At 42.2% G+C, this 17,739-nt stretch overlaps 2 protein-coding genes across 3 annotated transcripts in view; both read left to right on the top strand.

Moving 5' to 3' along the window:
- Window positions 1–3,516, top strand: part of AK9 (adenylate kinase 9) — a gene marked incomplete at both ends in the record, with an annotated part of 68,974 nt that extends 65,458 nt beyond the window's left edge. Inside the window, 4 exons of the mRNA XM_084284439.1 lie at window positions 513–611; window positions 693–795; window positions 1,354–1,468; window positions 3,314–3,516. Coding sequence (XP_084140565.1) covers window positions 513–611; window positions 693–795; window positions 1,354–1,468; window positions 3,314–3,516 — 520 coding nt within the window. The remainder of the gene's footprint in view (window positions 1–512; window positions 612–692; window positions 796–1,353; window positions 1,469–3,313) is intronic.
- Window positions 3,517–3,561: 45 nt separating this feature from the next.
- ZBTB24 (zinc finger and BTB domain containing 24) lies at window positions 3,562–12,982 on the top strand. 2 transcript variants are annotated; one of them, XM_084284764.1, is made up of 7 exons: window positions 3,562–3,603; window positions 5,206–6,205; window positions 6,628–6,795; window positions 6,954–7,037; window positions 7,697–7,780; window positions 10,095–10,176; window positions 11,054–12,982. In XM_084284764.1, exons 2-7 carry the CDS (start codon window positions 5,233–5,235, stop codon window positions 11,862–11,864), a joined length of 2,202 nt encoding a protein of 733 aa, XP_084140890.1. In that variant the 5' UTR covers window positions 3,562–3,603; window positions 5,206–5,232; the 3' UTR covers window positions 11,865–12,982. The 2 variants fall into 2 exon arrangements, with proteins under 2 accessions (XP_084140890.1, XP_084140891.1); XM_084284765.1 differs by lacking the exons at window positions 10,095–10,176; window positions 11,054–12,982 and having other exon boundaries at window positions 7,618–7,766.
- Window positions 12,983–17,739: the final 4,757 nt, after the last annotated feature.

The raw sequence follows: 17,739 nt of genomic DNA, 5'->3' as shown, positions 1-17,739 counted from the left end.
AAGCCAACCACAAGGATCTGTGTTGGCTTACTGTCTTTTGTGATAAGTCTGCTTGCATGTAGTTTGAGTTTTCCCTACCACAACCCTTCAAAAGTTCAAACAAATCCTACAAAACCTATGTAGATGGAATACTGAACTATTACAATCTTTTAAGAGATCCATAAATCTCCACCTTAAAGCCCCAACAATTTCCTCAGTGTGCAGGAATTCCTCACTGAGGTACAATCTTAGGAGTCAATTGTGCTGTCCCATGTTAATCTTCTAAACAACCACGGTTGCATTTTAACTAGAGGAGCTCTAGAGTGGCTCTATAAAAGTCCCTTTATAAGCAGGTTTTGAGGCAGGGGCTCACTCAGATTTTGACCCTTGTAGCTGCCAGTAATGTGATGGAAGCATGGACAATCTGATTGCTGCTTTTTAAAATTCCTACAAATCGCTAAATTGCCAGAAGGCTCCCAGTATCTGATGAGTATGCACTGCACAAGCATAATACTTTCTTTCTGTCTCTTCAGATATGAAGCTTTGGTGCCTGGCAACATTGAGTACGCTGTAATGTACCAAGATAAAGTATATGTTTTTGAGACTGAGGAAAAACTTCTGAAGTTTATGAGGTGAATATGCTAGCTGTATTTTCAACCTTAATCATGTCACATCTTACACAACTTTTAAGTGTTTACTTTTTATCTGGTTAGGTTACCAGAGAAGTACTGGAATTTGAAGCTTCCACGTAAGCTCCCTCCAAAAAAGGAGCCAATACTACTCACTGCACTTCCCATGGCTGGATACCTTGAACAGGCCAGTTGCTGCTTCTTTTTTTAAAATGTGATTGTGCAATGTATAGGATACACCACCCAGTTGTTTGTGGTTTTAAATGCAATTTAAGTCTTATGGGTGTTAAGAGGATTACATTAGATTGAAAAATGTGTACTCACCATTGAGGATTTTTTTTAATATTTAAAATAATAGATATCAGTAACTTAAATGGTAAAAATACAAGCAAGATACCAGACAGGAATAAGAAACTGCAAGATTATGCAATGGGTTTCATGACTCTTTTATTTATCATACCTTGTAACATTACATTTTGCTTTTATTTGTAAAACCACGATAGATACAAGCCTATCTGGAATCATTTAAGGATAGTTGGTTACATTTTCAGATATGGTTATGAAATAAAGACTAGATTTTACAGTCACCTCCCTCCCAATTTTATATTTTTGTTTGTTTTTTACAATTCACTAGCTTAGATGTCATCCTCGTTTGTTAGATTTGCATGACAACAGGATCAGGATTTGTATACATTTTTGTTCTAGATCTATGTAATGGTCTTCTAAAATGGTTTTATTTCTTTAGGGAGTAGCAACTTCTCTAATAAAAGCTCTGAATGAAGTTGGATGCTTAAAGCCGAAGCTTCCATTCCTAAGTGTAAAAAGAACTGCTCTGCTGTTTGTGGCCTGCCATTTAAAAGGTAACGTACAAAATAATATGCTATGAAAACAGTAAATTAAATAACTGCAGTAAATCATCTGATACACTGATAATCACTTTATTTTGTTTTCTTATGTCCAATCTGGAAACATACCATTATATATTGATTGAAGTACACATTGCCAAGTTTCTTGGAGATATGTATGGACCAGGGATGAAAATAAGGTTAACAGCTTAGGTAGACAGACAGGCTCACAAATCACAAGATTTTAATGACATTTTATCACCAACAACTTGATGGCCTTGATAACATCTCTAACAGGTATCACAGAATTTTGAGACAGAAGGTTAGATTTTATAATTTAGGTGGCACCATATTTTAAAGCAGTCATAAACAACCTTAATTGTCTTTAAAAATTATGGAAATCACTGTAATAAAAGACTGCTGAAACACACTCTGAGAAATGGTTTTGGTGCCTGAATGTTTGTCTTTTTTTTAACTGTCTCAAGTATGCAAGTAAAACTTAGTAAAAAACCTCACCTTGCAAATAACTTCAGTACAACTTTCTGATCATGCATATCTCTGACAAGACATCACCTAAATACGTTTAAAAAAAAAAAAAAAAAAGTATTGAAAACCAGCTTAAGTGCACATAAAACAACTGTCACTTTCAAGAAAAGCATTTCTTTTACAAGGGCTTAGTGATACACTAAATTATACAGTACCAGAGAATAGATGTCTGTGCAGATTCAAGTAGATTTTTATGTTTTTAACAAAGAGAAGTGAAATGTTATTTATCTGTCTGCTTGTTTGTAAAGTTATCTGACAAGATTTCAGTATTAATATAGAGTATCAGTATGCTGATTATTTTTAATTCAATTTTTTTAATTTATTTTTTTTTTTTAATTTAATCTACAATCTGACCATCTTGCTTTTCCACAACAAAGATAATTCAAAATTTAAACTAGGTGTTCATACTCTACCCACAAAATTATGATAAAGTAATATCTCATAGAGCTAGCAGTGGTAAGGACTACGTCTGCACTGAGGAAACTTGTTCAAACTTCATCTCCTGCGCTCATATGGGCTATTTTTTAGAACTTTTTTTTTTTCTGCACTCCAAGACAACAGTTGCAGCTAATAATCTTTAACAGTCTGCAATCAGGCTACAATGGTGCCAGCTTTCAGGATTTCTGCAGCCTGATTTGCAGCTCTGCTGTGGCTTTGAGCTGGTTTCAAGTATATATTGCTAGAGATTTCTGAAGCAACACCAACACTTCAACACACCAGTTTTGCCTTTTACAAACCAACCCGTTTGGTGGGTGATCTTTACCTTGCCTTTTGTTATCTGGAAGTTTTGCTTATCCTGTCAGATAAGGGCAACCTTTATTATCTATCTGCTGTTCTTCACATCTAGTGTTATTCTATCCAGCTTGCAGTGCCCTTTGCAATTTTCTTGGGCTAACACACATTTTTGCTGAAGTAGTTTCCTTAAACCAGCAAAGCTGGTTTTGCACCGTAGATTTTTTCATCCACAAAGACTATTTTTATTCTATTGTGACTGTTTTTATTCTATTGTTAGCACAGCTTTGTTAATGTAACCATGTCCATTCTAGGAATGCTTTGCTCGTGTGTTGTATCATTAAATCATTATTAGTGCTGGATGATGACCTGTAAGGGTTATGTAAGTGCACAGAACTCTCCTCATGCACAGTTTGACCGCAGGAATCCAGGACAACAGGTTGTCTTCTTCTAAACTCCTTCTGACTTTAAGACGTAGCGTTCTAGCGCACTGGAAAACCACCTTTGCAAATGTTTATTGTTGTCTCTGGAGAACAGCAGCTGGCTGCTGTTGGTCACACAGGCGGCGCTTTGTTCCCGCAGCGCACAACCCTCGCGGCTCGGCGCAGGGCCGCCGGGCGTACCGGCAGAAGCTGGCGGAGCTGCGGGAGCACTGCGAGCTCGTCCCCTACCTGGGCCGGGCGATGCCGAGCGACTACACCGAGCCCCACCGCCGGCCCCCGGGCTTCGACCTCAAGCTGCGGACCTTCTTCTCCCTCAAGGACGCCCGCCCCGCCTTCCCCTAGCCCGGAGCCGGCGGGGGAGGAGGGAGGGAGGAAGGAGGAGGAGGAGGAGGAGCGGCCGCCATCTCGCGTCACGGCGGCGGCGGAGCGGTGAGTGCCCGGCCCGGGCCCCCTGCACCCCGGCCCCGCTCCGCCGCCCGACCCCGGGGGGTGCGGGGTGGGCGTCGCTGGGGCTGTGCCCCCCGAGGGGTGAGGATGTGGCTTGGGGCGGGCAGAAGCCGCAGGGCCGGCGCAGCCCGCTGTGGGAGGCGGGTGTGTGGTGTAGGGACGGCCGCAGGCCGCGGTGGTGCGTCGGGAGTGCCTGTAGTACGGAGCAGATCGGGAGGCACGTTTTAGGGGGCCCCAGGAACATCAGGCCCGCATGCCCCTGAAGTTGGGGCTCCCAGGTCAGCGTGGCTCTGCTGCGCTTGGTCAAGCAGCTGCTCCTCTCCTTGGTAACCGAGGACACACAAGAACAGCACAGAACAGCACCAGGCTGGACATAAGGAAAAAATATTTTACTATGAGGGTGATCAAATGCTGGAACCGGCTTCCTGGAGAGGTGGTCGATGTCCTGAGCCTGTCAGTGTTCAGCTGGCATTTGGACAGCACCCTCAGTAATACACTCTAACTTTTGTGTACCTTGATGTGGTCAGGCACTTGAACTCGATTGCCTTTGCAGGTCCCTTCATATCGAACTGTTCTAGTTTGGCTCTAGCATGGGCTGTTTGGTGGCAGAATGGGCCTAAAGAATCACTTGTTGGCCACCTCAGTAGCACTCTGATATCACCTGTATGTAACGCATGTTGTTTCTTACAGCATTCCTTCAGGTAATCATAATTGTTGCCTTCACTGATTGCTACACTTTAACATGTATTTGTATTTAATATGTCGGTTTTATAAGTTAGGATGGCAGGTAGCTAACCTGTCTCACATTTGGCTCAGCTGGTCCATGTGAAATGACCATTTTTGGCACATCTTCCGTGCTATTTTCATTTGATAGATTCTTCGGAATTGCTGGATTATTATTTTTTGTCTATATTTATAATTGAAAACGTGTAGCAAGCCAAACTGATGCTTAATACTTAGAATACTCAGCCCTATTTTAGACACAGTTCTTAGAAAAATCTGCTGGCTTTATGCCTTTATTGCGGACATAGCCTGAAGCCTCACAGGTATGTGTGCTGAAGGAGAAATTTTCAGAAGGACATGGAGTCTGGCCAGGCTGAAGCAAATCAAGTTTTATCATTGTTTACAGGATCTGATAGCCTGAATAGTCTGAACTGGGGCATCTGTAGTGATGAAGCTGCAGTTGTCATTTTTTTTTGGTTGGTTTGTTTGTTTCTGTTTAGGAGCAGCAAACAAAGAGAGCTTTTTGTTCAATTGTTTGAGTTGTGAAAGAGGAGTTTTCAGAAGGGGCAGCCATGTTTTTAGATGCTGTACAGTTCACAGTACATTAGAGCTAAACAAAATAACTGGCAGTAATTCTGATCTCAGAAAAAACTGTCTGTAGCCATTTCTTAGGATTTTAAAATGCTTTCTGAAGAAAAAAAAAAAAACTGTCAGCATTAGAATTGACTTTATAAAAAACAATTCAGAGGTTTCAGAAGTGCTTTAGAAATTGTTGCTCTGTTGACTAGTAAACAAAACAATACTTTATGTCTTTATATGCTGACTTCCAAGATGTGTTTTAAAATTCCTCTATTCTTGTAGGTGGCTCCTTTCATATTTGCAATAAAAATGGCAGAGACGGCTCCTGACCCTTCTGAGAAACTGGTTGTCATCCACTCGAAAACTCACAAAGATACCATTCTAGCTAACTTTGAAGAACAAAGGAAAAAAGATTTTCTGTGTGACATTACTCTAATAGTGGAGAATGTGCAATTCAGAGCCCATAAAGCTCTGCTCGCTGCCAGCAGTGAGTACTTTTCAATGATGTTTGTAGATGAGGGCGAAATAGGGCAGTCAATTTACATGCTGGAGGGAATGGTTGCCGACACCTTTGGAGCACTGCTAGAATTTATCTACACGGGTTACCTCCACGCCAGTGAAAAAAACACAGAACAAATTCTAGCTACTGCACAGCTCCTGAAAGTGAACGACTTGGTGTGTGCCTACACCGACTACCAGGCCAGCCGCAGCCCAAGTAGCGCGCTGCCGGCGCCGTCTAACAGCGGCACCTCCATAGCCCTTATTGCAAGTGACAAGAAAACCGAGGAGCCGCCAAAGCGAAAACGAGGGCGACCGAGGAAAGTCAAGACGGTCCAGGAAGAAAAATCAGCAGCAAATTCTCCTGAAGATGTGCAGCTGAGAGAGAACAACTCCATGCAGAATAAGCAAAATTCTATGAAAAAAGACGTGGCAGAGGAAGAAACTGTTGTCAGTGAACAGGATCCAGCAAGGAAAGATGCAGAAGAAGCGGAACCTGCTTGTGGCTCAGAAGCTGCTGTTGATCTGTCAGCTGAGAAGGATGAGAATTATGATCCCAAATCTGAGGGGATGCAGAGCACTCAGAGCCGTTACAGCAAACGTAGAATAAGGAGGTCAATCAAACTAAAAGATTATAAGTTGCTTGGTGAAGAGGATGAAAAAGGACTGGCAAAGAGAACTGATGGAAAAAGAAAACGTACAGGTTCTGAAGCTCGCTGTAAAGACTGTGGCAAAGTATTTAAATATAATCACTTTCTAGCTATTCATCAGAGAAGTCATACAGGTAGGCCTTAAGAGACTGCTTCTTTGAGTGTAGGATTTAGTGACTTGCTGCTAAATGCAAGCCTCTTGTTTAAATATGGGCTGTTGTCCATAGCAAGAGCTGCCCAAAACAGTACACTCATCCTAATTATTATGGTGCGATTCCGAGGCTGTTTGCTGTTTTCTTATCAGGAGATCTCTTAGCCTTTATGTCTTACCTTGATTGCAGTTTAGTTAATCATTTCTCTGTTAAAACACTGAATTATGTGGCAAGACTTAAATATTTTTTCTGCTGCATGAGGCCTGCCTCTTTCTTTTAATTCTCCTTATCACTATCTAAAAGTCATTTGGTAGATACTAGATTGCAGTGATCCCACTGTCGGCTTGGAATATCTAGTGAGAAATACCACCTCTGTACTTCCTAATGTCATCGTCTGCTTTCAGGGGAGCGCCCTTTTAAGTGCAGCGAATGTGGCAAAGGCTTTTCCCAGAAGCACTCCCTTCAGGTCCACGAGCGGATGCACACTGGAGAGCGGCCGTACACGTGCACTGTCTGCAGCAAGGCTCTCACAACAAAGCATTCTCTTCTGGAGCACATGAGCCTACATACAGGTAAATATTACAAGGCAAAGGTAACCTCCCTCCCCCCAGAAATGCGCCTGTATGGGCAAAATAAGTGTTTCTGCTCTTTCTCGTATGTGCTGACTTTTTTTTTCCTGTTCGTATACTTTAGATGCAGCTTGCATTTTAATAAGTGATTTTCTTTACAGGGCAAAAGGCTTTCACATGCGATCAGTGTGGGAAGTACTTCAGCCAAAAGAGACAGCTGAAGAGCCATTACCGAGTGCACACAGGTATCACAAGTTGGGGTTGAAGAGCTGGCTGACAATCCATGCTCATTTGTCCTCACAAAGATTGACTGAGGCTGAGTATTCTTTTGCAACAATGTATTTAGGCTCAAAAGACTGAATAGTGTGCAATAAGTGGAATGTTTAAAAAGATAGTTAATTGAAGAGGACCCTTCTGATGTTTGAAAATTAACTGTGCTGTATTAGCCATAAAATTTCATTCGTTTTAGCTCTGCTGTCCATGTTACATAAAAGCTAGGAGTTTTATAAACACTTGTGCGCTGCGTGTTGCCTTGTAGTTTTGCATTACTTTGGATTAGTAATGGCAGACAAGCTTTAAGAAGTGTTTTACAGTTTTGTTTTAGAAAGATGAAGGTAAAATTACATACGCAGGAAGTGGTGGAAAAATTCAGATTTTGCAAAAGTTCAAGAGAAAGTAAGCTTGAGGGGGAGCAGGTGTCAGGCCTGAGAATAAACAGAGTCAGAGGGGTGTGTCATCCTGCTAGTTTTCATGACGAGGTAGGGAGAAGGCAGTGAATCACCTTGTGTTTTATCTCTATATTATATCAAAGTGGTTATTTTACAGGAAAGTGCTTTAACAAAGATCACTGAAGAGATACAGGGGATCACTTATGCACTGACACTTTTTTTGTTGTTGCGACAAGGCCGTTCATTGCCGGAATGTAACCAGTGTCATCGCAAATTCATGGACGCAGCTCAGTTAAAGAAACATCTAAGAACACACACAGGTAATATCCTCTGCTGGTTTTTAAATTTTGTTTGTTTGTTTGTTCTTTTTTCTTGAAATAACACAGACAAAACAATACATTGCGCAAAGGACACTCGTTTCTTTGGGATGGGGTTTGTCTGTGCTTATACATAATGGTGCCTGTGTTTCTGATTAGGAGATACGCTATTGAGATTGCATAATGAGCACAAAACAGGACATACTACAACAGTGCAGAAGCAGCACCTACTACAAGAAAAGCTTTTTTTCTTTCTCTTTTTTCCCCTAAGGAAGCCATCTGCAGAAGGTGCTGGTTAGCTCTTCTGTGGTAAAATCTTACACCGGGAATTAAGTTCATCTGGAGAGCCACATCCAGCATTTATTGGGCTTGAAATGAGCTATGTAGGAACAGAAAATGTACGTCCTAAAAGTGTCAGTGGGAGATGGATGCTTATGGAAAATGTTGCTGACCGTAAAAATAATTATTTCAGTTTATCTTTTTATTATGCTGTAGTAAACCAGGTGCTGGCAGGAGATTGGCTGGAAGGGATGGTGCAATGCAAGTGACATCAGAAGGTGTTTTAAAAGAGATTTAGGGGGTGAGGTGATACTTGAATGGCCAGACAACAGGAATAAAAAAAAGTTGATCTCTCATGATGACAAAGCATAAGCTTCTTAAAATACTTTTCTTTGAAGAAGTTCATAAGATGACATGCAAATATTGCCTTTTAAAATAGCTCTAAACAGTGGCAATTGTTCCTTCCCAGGATTGAATTATATATGATTATATCACGTGTGGTTATAGTAGTGTGCACAAGATCAAATTGTGAATTTTAACTCATGTCCTTCTCAGTGAAAATAAGAGCTTTAAATTCCTTAGGACATGATGAAGTCAGAATTTACTCTTTTGGGAGTTTTTGGTGTATCAGGGATAGTGTTAACTTGTGATACTTTTAAATGTTGCCGTATTTATTGAGGACAATGTAGCGTGTGTTTACACACAGCATTTTTGTATCTGAAGCTGATACAGCTCTGTAAATGTAGCAGGAGATGAGCGTGATGGTGGGAAATGAGGAGAGGGGGCACAGTAGCCATGTAAGTTGCAAAAATAGGTTAACTGAGTTCTAGTAGAAACTGATCTGCAGTAGGTAGTGCTTCTGGAAAAGACAGGCCGGACACCAGTATTGTCAGTGCAACGGATCTGTCCCATCTCAAAAACAAGAATTAAAATCACGAGGAGTTTGGGGGAAAGAGTGTTAACATTGATTTGACTGTTAGGCTTTGGCAGCAGTTCTGTAGCACTGGATGTCATAAGAACACAGTCCCCTTAAGTTGCTCCTGTTTTTCCAGTGGGGGCTGGGACCAGGTGACCTCAGATGTCCCTTCCAACAAACATTTCTTCTCAAACTTCACCCCAGCCCTCTGAAGCAGAATGAAAGCTGAAAAGCTTTGCAGGTGTACACTAAATGTGAAGCTTCCTTGGAAAGCAGCTGCAGCCCTGTGCTGAGTTTCAATATGCTTGGGTGGTGTGAATTACCACTGTGGTGATCCAGATTCTCCTACCTAGTGTCTTAAAGTCGTTGAATGCAGAGAAAATCTGTGGTGTGAGTCAGGCATTCGTTTTGCTGGGTGGTATCTGTTTCTTGTGAACCTTTCTGCTATTCAGTTCATTCATTCTGCTTCTACTCAATTAGACGCAAGAATTAAAATTACAGTAAAAAGCAAACAACAACAAAAAAATATTCAACCCACCATAAGTTATTTTTTTTTTTTCTCTGATTGGTGTTAGAATCATAGAATAGTTTGGGTTGGAAGGGATCATCTGGTTCCAACCCCCATGCCATGAGCAGAGACATGGGCTGTGTTCCCAAGGTATTGCGGGCATAGGATGGAGTCTTAGAGGTCAGCAGGCTTGTTAAGGTGATGGATTCACTTCTCAGGTTTGGAAATAGGGGCTTACTCGTCTGCTTGGTGTGCTGCACGTGAGCCTGGCATTCATGCCTGCTAGTTCAGGGTCAGCCTTTTTCAAACTTGCCTGTTCCATGTGGATTGAGCTCAAGACACCTCCATCTGTCTTAGGCATGATTTTTGTTGCTCTAAGGGCTTGGATCACCTAGTTCTGTCTTCAAAGAGGAGACATATCAGAGATATCAAAATTTTACACCCTCATTTAAAGCATGAGCTTGTTCCGTTCCAGTTAACCATCCTGACCCATGGCAGAAGCACAACCATTTGCCTTTTCGTGCTTAAGAACAATGTGCAGTAAAGTGTCACATTTTTAAATAAATTCATGGGAAGCGCGACCTGAAAAACGATGTCAAATTTCTTTTTGATAGGTGAGAAGCCCTTCACTTGTGAAATTTGTGGCAAATCATTCACAGCTAAAAGTTCTCTTCAGACTCACATTAGAATTCACAGGTAAAGTATGTCTGATTTTCATCACATTCTTTAAAACTGTAATTTCTCATCTGCTGCCTGTATCCAGTGCCTGTTTGATTACAGATGGTCAAGGTTTGTTTGCGTTTGGGATGGACGATTGAGGGCTGACAGTTTTGTTTAATTTATTTAAAGAAATAATTAGTAGTGGAACGTATTGCACAGTTAAATATTATGTGCCAAGATGCTGAAGATTCTTCTTCTGTACATTGTGTCTGTTTAATGACGACGTACTTCGGTATTATTTATGAAAAATATTTCCTGTGAATTTTTGTTTGACAGCAAAACAGCAGCCATGGTGTAACAAGGTTATTGGAGCATTTTCCTGTTTTCCTATAGTCTATCATGTCTTTTTAATAGCATTCCTTAGCTTTTATCGATGTGAATATTGCATAAAGGCACGTCAGATTTGAAATCACTTGAGGACTGTTTTGTGCCTTAAAAGAAAATATCTCCAGTATCATTTCTTGACCTTTTGAGACAGGCAGCAAGGCAGGATTTAGAGACTCGTTTATTTAGAGAGCCCACACTATTAATAAACATCCTGAGAACAGTCGGTGCTTACGATCCTGTAAGTTGTTGCATTCTTAATCAAGATCTAGCAGCACAGAGCTTGTACCTCTGGTATCATGACAGGAGGGAAATTGTGTTGTCTCTGTAGCTCTTGAGCAGATATAGACTAATGTAGGTGTTGTACAGCGTGTGAAGTTGTAAAACAGAACATTTTTTAATGTTGAATATTCTTAAGTGTTTATGATGCAGCAAAAGAAAATTGTTTTGATTTTTTATTCTATATTGTTGTCGAAAGCAGCGCTTTTAAAGTGAATATTTTCATGAGATCAAATCTGTTCTTTTACAGAGGAGAAAAGCCATATTCTTGTGGGATATGTGGAAAATCCTTCTCTGATTCCAGTGCTAAGAGGAGACACTGTATCTTACACACCGGCAAAAAGCCTTTTTCTTGCCCGGAATGCAGTTTGCAGTTTGCTCGACTGGACAACCTGAAGTCTCATTTGAAAATTCATAGCAAGGAAAAGCAGTTTCAAGAAGCCAGCGCTGCTCCCAGCAGCACCACGAATTCGGAAGTCAGAAACATTCTTCAGCTGCAGCAGTATCAACTTGCCACCTCTGGAGGGCAGGAAATTCAACTGCTGGTTACAGACGCGGTGCATAACATAAACTTCATGCCTGGTCACAATCAAGGCATTAGCATTGTCACTGCGGAAAATGCCCCAAATATGACAACGGGGCAGGCTGCTAACCTCACGCTGCTTGCTCAGCCGCCACAGCAGTTGCAAAACTTGTTGCTTTCAGCTCAGCAGGAGCAAGCGGAGCAAATCCAAAGCATCAATATGATGGCAAATCAAATAGAGGCTGCCCAGCCTGAACAAATGCATGTCATCACTCTTTCCAAGGAAGCACTAGAACATCTCCACGCTCATCAAGGGCAAAATGAACACATCCACTTAGCAGGATCTTCCCATCCAGCTCAGCACATGCAGCTGACTCAGGAATCAAGTCAACAGTCGCACTCCAGCCAAGATACAGTTCCTTCCCATCAAATTAGTGGAGAACAGAATCAAAACGTACAGGTTTCTGAATCCCATCAGCAGCCTCTGTCAGTAAATGAGTCAGCTCATGAGCATCCTATTCAAGGGCAACCTTTCTGAAAATGCTTATTTGTCATCAGAGGGCTAGGCTACAGCGTGCGTCTCAGCCAAGCAGTGATTACACGCATCGCACTTTCTTTTCTGCAGCATAATCTATCTGAAGATGCATTTCTTGGTGATTTTCCACGGGTGACTTTCAGTTTTCTTAATATTATTTATTTTAGACATTTTAATTATCGCCAGTTGGTATTTCTCTAGTCCATACCTCACAAGCGATTCGTGCTTTTTTTGTGTGTGCCTCTTACACATCCATGCCTACTGAGCAGGTACTTGCCCTGCAATTTGCATTTCCGCGTGACTTTCCAGGGAAGTGTGCCTTGCTGGTGGAAGAACAGTGTTGATCTCTCTGCTGACCTGAAAGTACAGCTTCTCTGATGGATTTCACATTACCTGAACTACTGTCAAGCTTCAGATAACCGGTACTTTTTGCAAAGATCATGCCATATGTCTTACGTCTAATGAGCTTTCTCTCTGCGGGTTAAAGAATCACTTCCTGTGTGACCATTCCCTTAAGTGCATTTTGATTTATTGAATACCAAATTGGTTTGGGTTGGGTTGAAATTATTGCAGCCTTTGCCTGGCTCCAGATTGCCCCTACCATTACTGTATGCTTTAAGAGTTTTGCTCCTCAGAAATGCTTCAGCCATTGCACTTGGACAGTGGCAGTGGGATGCGGTGGTTACACTGGACAACCGAAAAGCCCGAGTTGTGTTCATTCCGCCACTCGCCCGCCGTGTGACAGTGAGCAAGGCAGTTGACCTCCGTGCCTTAGTTTCCTAATGTAGTAAGCGTGGATAACGTTCACACGCTCTGCCAAGCACTTTGAAGAGCTCTTGATGTTGGAGGCACTGTCTGTTAAGTGCAAAATTCTCTTCCTGACAGGCCTCGGTCTAAGCTTAGGAGCCAGTTTATATTTAAAGTGTTATTTTTTCTACTTTTGAGAGCAGAATGTAATGTTACTTTTAATATATGTTAAAGCCAGAAATGGTTTTTGTGGGAACTTGAACAATGAATCTCTCCAGAGCGTAACGAGCTATATAAAGGGGGCATATTGCGTTAAAGCTGTACAGATATTTTTGTTGTCTAGATTAGATGTGTACAGATTGTTTTCAGTGACTGACTGCTAACAAAAAGATTTGTCAACCTAATAAAATGGTGTGCCAGAGTATACGCTTTGCATCTTCAAGTTCAGCTACTGGTAACGTCTCATGTAGTGTACAGGTGTGTTAAAATCCAGATAAAATGGTACTAAAAGCAACGTACTCAAACATCACATCTGTTTTAAAAAGTCCTTCTTGTGATTTACATTGGTATTCTGTGTTTTAACAGATTAAAAGTGTAAAAAAAAAAAAAAAAAATAAGGCATCGGCAGGTGAATTTGGAAACAAAACAAAATCTTTGATGCTTGGCTTATGTGACTGACCAGAGGGAGTCACTGGCATAAAAGAGCAGTTCGTGAATGGTACAACAGTTAAAGGTGGAAGGGACTTCCAGAGGCCAGCCGGTCCATCATCTTGCTCAGTTTGACTGTTTCCAAGGATGGAGATCCACAGCCCCTTTGGGCGACCAGTTCTTGTGTTTGACCGTACCTGTAGTGACAAAATGTTTCCTGTATTTCATGGCAATTCCCCAAATTCCAGTCTGTGTCTGCCACCTCTCATCCCGCCGCTACACCTCTGAGGAGTGTCTGGCTCTGCCTTTGCGCCCTCCCATGAGGCAGTTGAAGACAGCTCCTCCCAGAGCCTTCTCCTCAGGGCTGAGCAAACCCAGTTTCATCACCTCCAGCTCTTTAATCACCTTGGCAGTCTTCTGCTGTGCTCAGCCCAGTGTGTCAGTGTCTTCTGAGGAGCCCAAATTCTGGTTGATTGATGTTCCTTATCTAAGTATTAGGCAGGCTCCTGACTGTGTGCTGCTGGACTTTGGGTAAGCATCTCAATTTTTTCCATGGACTAGGTCAGGTTTTATACAGACTGATCATAAGGAGGGTAGGCAGTGGGAGTGGATCAATACAAAGAACCAAATCCCACAGCAGAACACTAGTCAGGCTTTTCACCTTCTGATTTTTTCCCTCTCAGAACAATACAATTTATACTTCCTGCCACTGAGGAGGAGCAGCATGTTCTGCAGCTGTACTTCAAAAGCTTGAAGTCTTGGTGCTGTGAGAACATATAAAAAAATGCAGTGAAGCTGCTTGTAAGAGCTACAGAAATCTTTCTGAATTGTAAGCATTTAAGATAAATATTCCAGTGGTTTCATACCAACAACTTCTATCTATAATGAAGGTAAACTACAACACTGAAATGTGCAACTCTGCCATTTACTGACATAACTCCTGGAATGTTTAGAAGCTGATTACAAGCTAAATTCCAAGCCATCAGTAAAATAATTGTTATACACTTTCTACTGTTGGTTTTTTTATTATTATTATTATTTTATTTGTGCTTTAAATTGTTCACTGTGAAGTTCCCCTTGTAAACCACATTTGAGCTGCAGTCACACAGGCATGGCTGGATGCTCTCTTTCCCTATAATTAAAAAGGAAGTTTTGCTTTTGGAATTTTCTTACACTCTTCTTCTACCAAATTACCCAACAAGCAGTGAAGAAACTTGCTTCTGTGAATAGCACAGCAGTGACTAATCTTGCACCCTGCATTGCTTAAGCTGTCAGCACACGTTTTAGCTTGCAGTTGGAAAATTAAAAGCTCGCGTGGTTTCTCGCACCACAAATGTTGCATTTTGACACCATTTACTTCCTTTGTAGTGAATACATTTATATTAAAGATGAAAATCAATCTCTATTCCGTGTATGCATTTCTAAGGCTGCAACTGAAGCCTAAAATTGCTTTGAGTTTTAAAGGAAACCCCTGCAGCTTTGCTTGTCAGCCCAGCTGTCACCAAGAACTATTTAGCAAAAAAATGCATGCCCCTGAAACTGTGCTTCGAAGCAGCTCTCTAAATATCTTTCCTCCCTAGCCAATAAACACCTCAACTTCTCACCTCCTCACGCAAGATAATCTTAGCAAATTCACCTCATTGCTTACTGTGTTAAAATGAGATTAGGATTTTGGATGTAAATGTAGGAAAATAAGTAGACTATTGAAAGACCCATTTTTGTGAGCGATTAACACATTTGTATCTTTATGCCACTCCGTTTGTAAGCTGCTCAGAGTGTGTGACCCCTAAATTAATTTCACTATTCTTCCAAATGCAAGTTAATGAAATACCAGCTTTTTTTCCTGAAGATTTTGGCTGATTGTCCAAGTGAAAGTTTAAACAAACTCTTATGGGGTAGAGCAAACACGTTGTGCTGAAGTATGTACTTGGCTATTGTGTGCGTGCTTACGCTGCTTGCCACTGATATCCATGGTTTAGCTGTAAATAACATTCGACCTCAGCAATCTGAAGCTTACAGCGCATGCAGGTCTGCGTCTAGAAGCCAGGACGCTGTCGCTGTGGATCAGATGTATTTTTTACACTTTTTTTATGCTCCCTGCTATGCTCAGGGGCGCCACCAGGGGTTTTACAGTGACTGCCTCTTGGTGTCTCAGGGCAGGAGGCGGTGACCACCTCCTCGTGAACTCCTGCAACCTGAATGTTTGTTCACACAGTTCAGGATGCTGAGCCTGGCATTGACAACCTTGCCAGTTGTTCAAGGAAGAGATTGTTTTGTGTCCGTGAGTGAAATGATTGTTTCACTCTCTGAACTAGTGAGGTATCGTGATCAGGCCACAGATGGTATTTGCTATGAACCTATTGTGCTGCTGTTGTCTTGTTGTGTGTTGGTTTTTTGTTTCTCTAAATCTTTCCCTGCTTCAATGAAGGGTAATATGGGATTAGTGCCTAATCCCTTACCGATGCCCAGGTGAGTGCTTTCTGTCTCCCTGTGGCAGGCAGACCTAGTGGGAAGTGCCCAGAGGCAGGGGAAGCAGATGCTGAGAGGAGCAGCCAGGAGGAGACCAGCTTGCAGACCAGGCGTGCCACAGAGTCTGGGCTGTCATCGTGGTGCCTCCTGCGTGTGCGCATCTGCCTGTGGCCAGCAGTCCTGCTCTGGAGGCTTTTCCCAATTCCGCTTTTTCCCAGTTCCTCTTAAAGAGTGGAGAGGGAACTGGTGATACCGTGCTTCCCAGAGCTATGGTTTCAGAACCTCTTGTATCTGTTCTTCATAGGATTAAAGATGCTGCTTCTCACAGACCTGCAGTTCTCTGAGCTACCGGAGACCCTGTATGCTTCATCCCTTTTCAGATCTTCCATAAAGATGGTGAACAACAAATGGTTTTGGACAATAGATGGACCACCGTTCATCTCTGGCCCAAGCAGTTCTTCCCCATGGAAAAACACCTGCAGGCATATTCTAGGTGATCCAGCATCTCACTGTAGTACGCTTACTGCTCTTTTCTGGCTAATGTTTTAACCCTACCTAATGGAAAGTATCTTCGGAATAGATGGAATAGCAACTCCCTGGTGTGTCCTGCAGGATTTTCTATCAGCCACGGTTGTAGCCTGGTGTCTGTGCATCCCCAAAGGGGACCAGCTCCCAGAAGTGTTCAGGGGTCTTTCCCGCAGAAGTCAGTTGGAGAATTTCAGGTTGTGGACAGCCCATTAGCGAGTATATCATCATCTTCACAATCACATTTCCTCCTTGGGTGTGCTTTAAATTTTTTAATGAAGTGATGTCAGCTCCTGCCTTCCACCTGGAAGACGCAGCTTCCTTAGAGGTCTGCCTTGTTTCCTCAGCCGAATGTGTCCATCATCCCCTCGCAGTAGGAAGACTTTTGAAGCCTCCCACGCTGTTTGCTTTGACCGCTGGGTGACCAACAGCTGCATTTCCCCTCCACAGCCCTGTCTGTTGTGGTTCAGCAGCTGCAGCAGACGAGCTGGGCAGCGCTTCCTCTCTAGGTATTTGCTATAAAGTTCTTTGGTGTTTGCATCTTCAACAAGCGCACCGTTATGCTTCCTGCTGGGCGGTGCTGTAGCCACTGGGCTGCCCCAATGTATATTAATCCAGCCTGCCTTTCTGTTCTCTTTCTCAGCCTCTCTCGAGTGCTATCTTGGACCAAAAGGAACTGAAATGGCAGCAGAGGCAGCAGGTGGAGAGGTTTGGCGAGGGCGAACCCTCCAAGAATCACGCAGAAGGAAAACTCGGGGCTCATGTGTCAGGGCACGTGTACACGTTTCAAAGCACTTCATGTTTCCAGGAACATCAGCTGCACGCCTTTTGAAAGGGCTCCGGGATCATCTTTTAAACGTACTGTACAACTGCTTGCGCTTGCCATGCTTTCCTTCACTGTAATCCTCTCTCAGAAATGATGGCAGTGCTGTGTGAGCACTCTTCCAGCAAACTCTTAGCACCCACAAACCATTTACACCCGTCTGAGTGCTGTGACTAAGCCTGCACAACAGTTTCAGATTGTCATAAATGGGTAACAGAAAAGCTGAAAAGAAAAACAAGCACCCAGCTTAGCATTTTGATAATTAAGGATTTTGGTAATTGGCAATCTGCTCAGTAGATTTTTGTGTACCTGAAGTACAAAGGGACATGAAAGGAAGGGGAGAAACAAAATAAGAAATGGATAGAGACAGCAAGTAATCTGTGGCTCTTGGCTTGTTCTCTCTTAAAAAAGCCCAATGTAAATTTTCAGAAAACAGCCCTGCTCAGCTAACGATATTGTGCTGCTGTGGTTAACTGCTGTATCTTTTTTTGGTTTTCCTTGCTGCATTTTTTTCTTTGACCATTGGTTTTCATTGGCTATTAGCTGACTATTAGCAGCATGTCTGTAGCTAATTCCTTCTTGCCCACAGTGGCAGTAAGAATTTGCACATCTAGAAATCATCAGTAAAAAAAGAATAAGCTATATGTTTGTATGTATATATATATA

Source organism: Netta rufina, assembly GCF_964035555.1.
Source record: "Netta rufina genome assembly, chromosome: 3".
Lineage (NCBI taxonomy): Eukaryota > Metazoa > Chordata > Aves > Anseriformes > Anatidae > Netta > Netta rufina.
The sequence above is the reverse complement of the archived record's forward strand: the minus strand, read 5'-3'. Positions and strand labels throughout refer to the sequence as shown.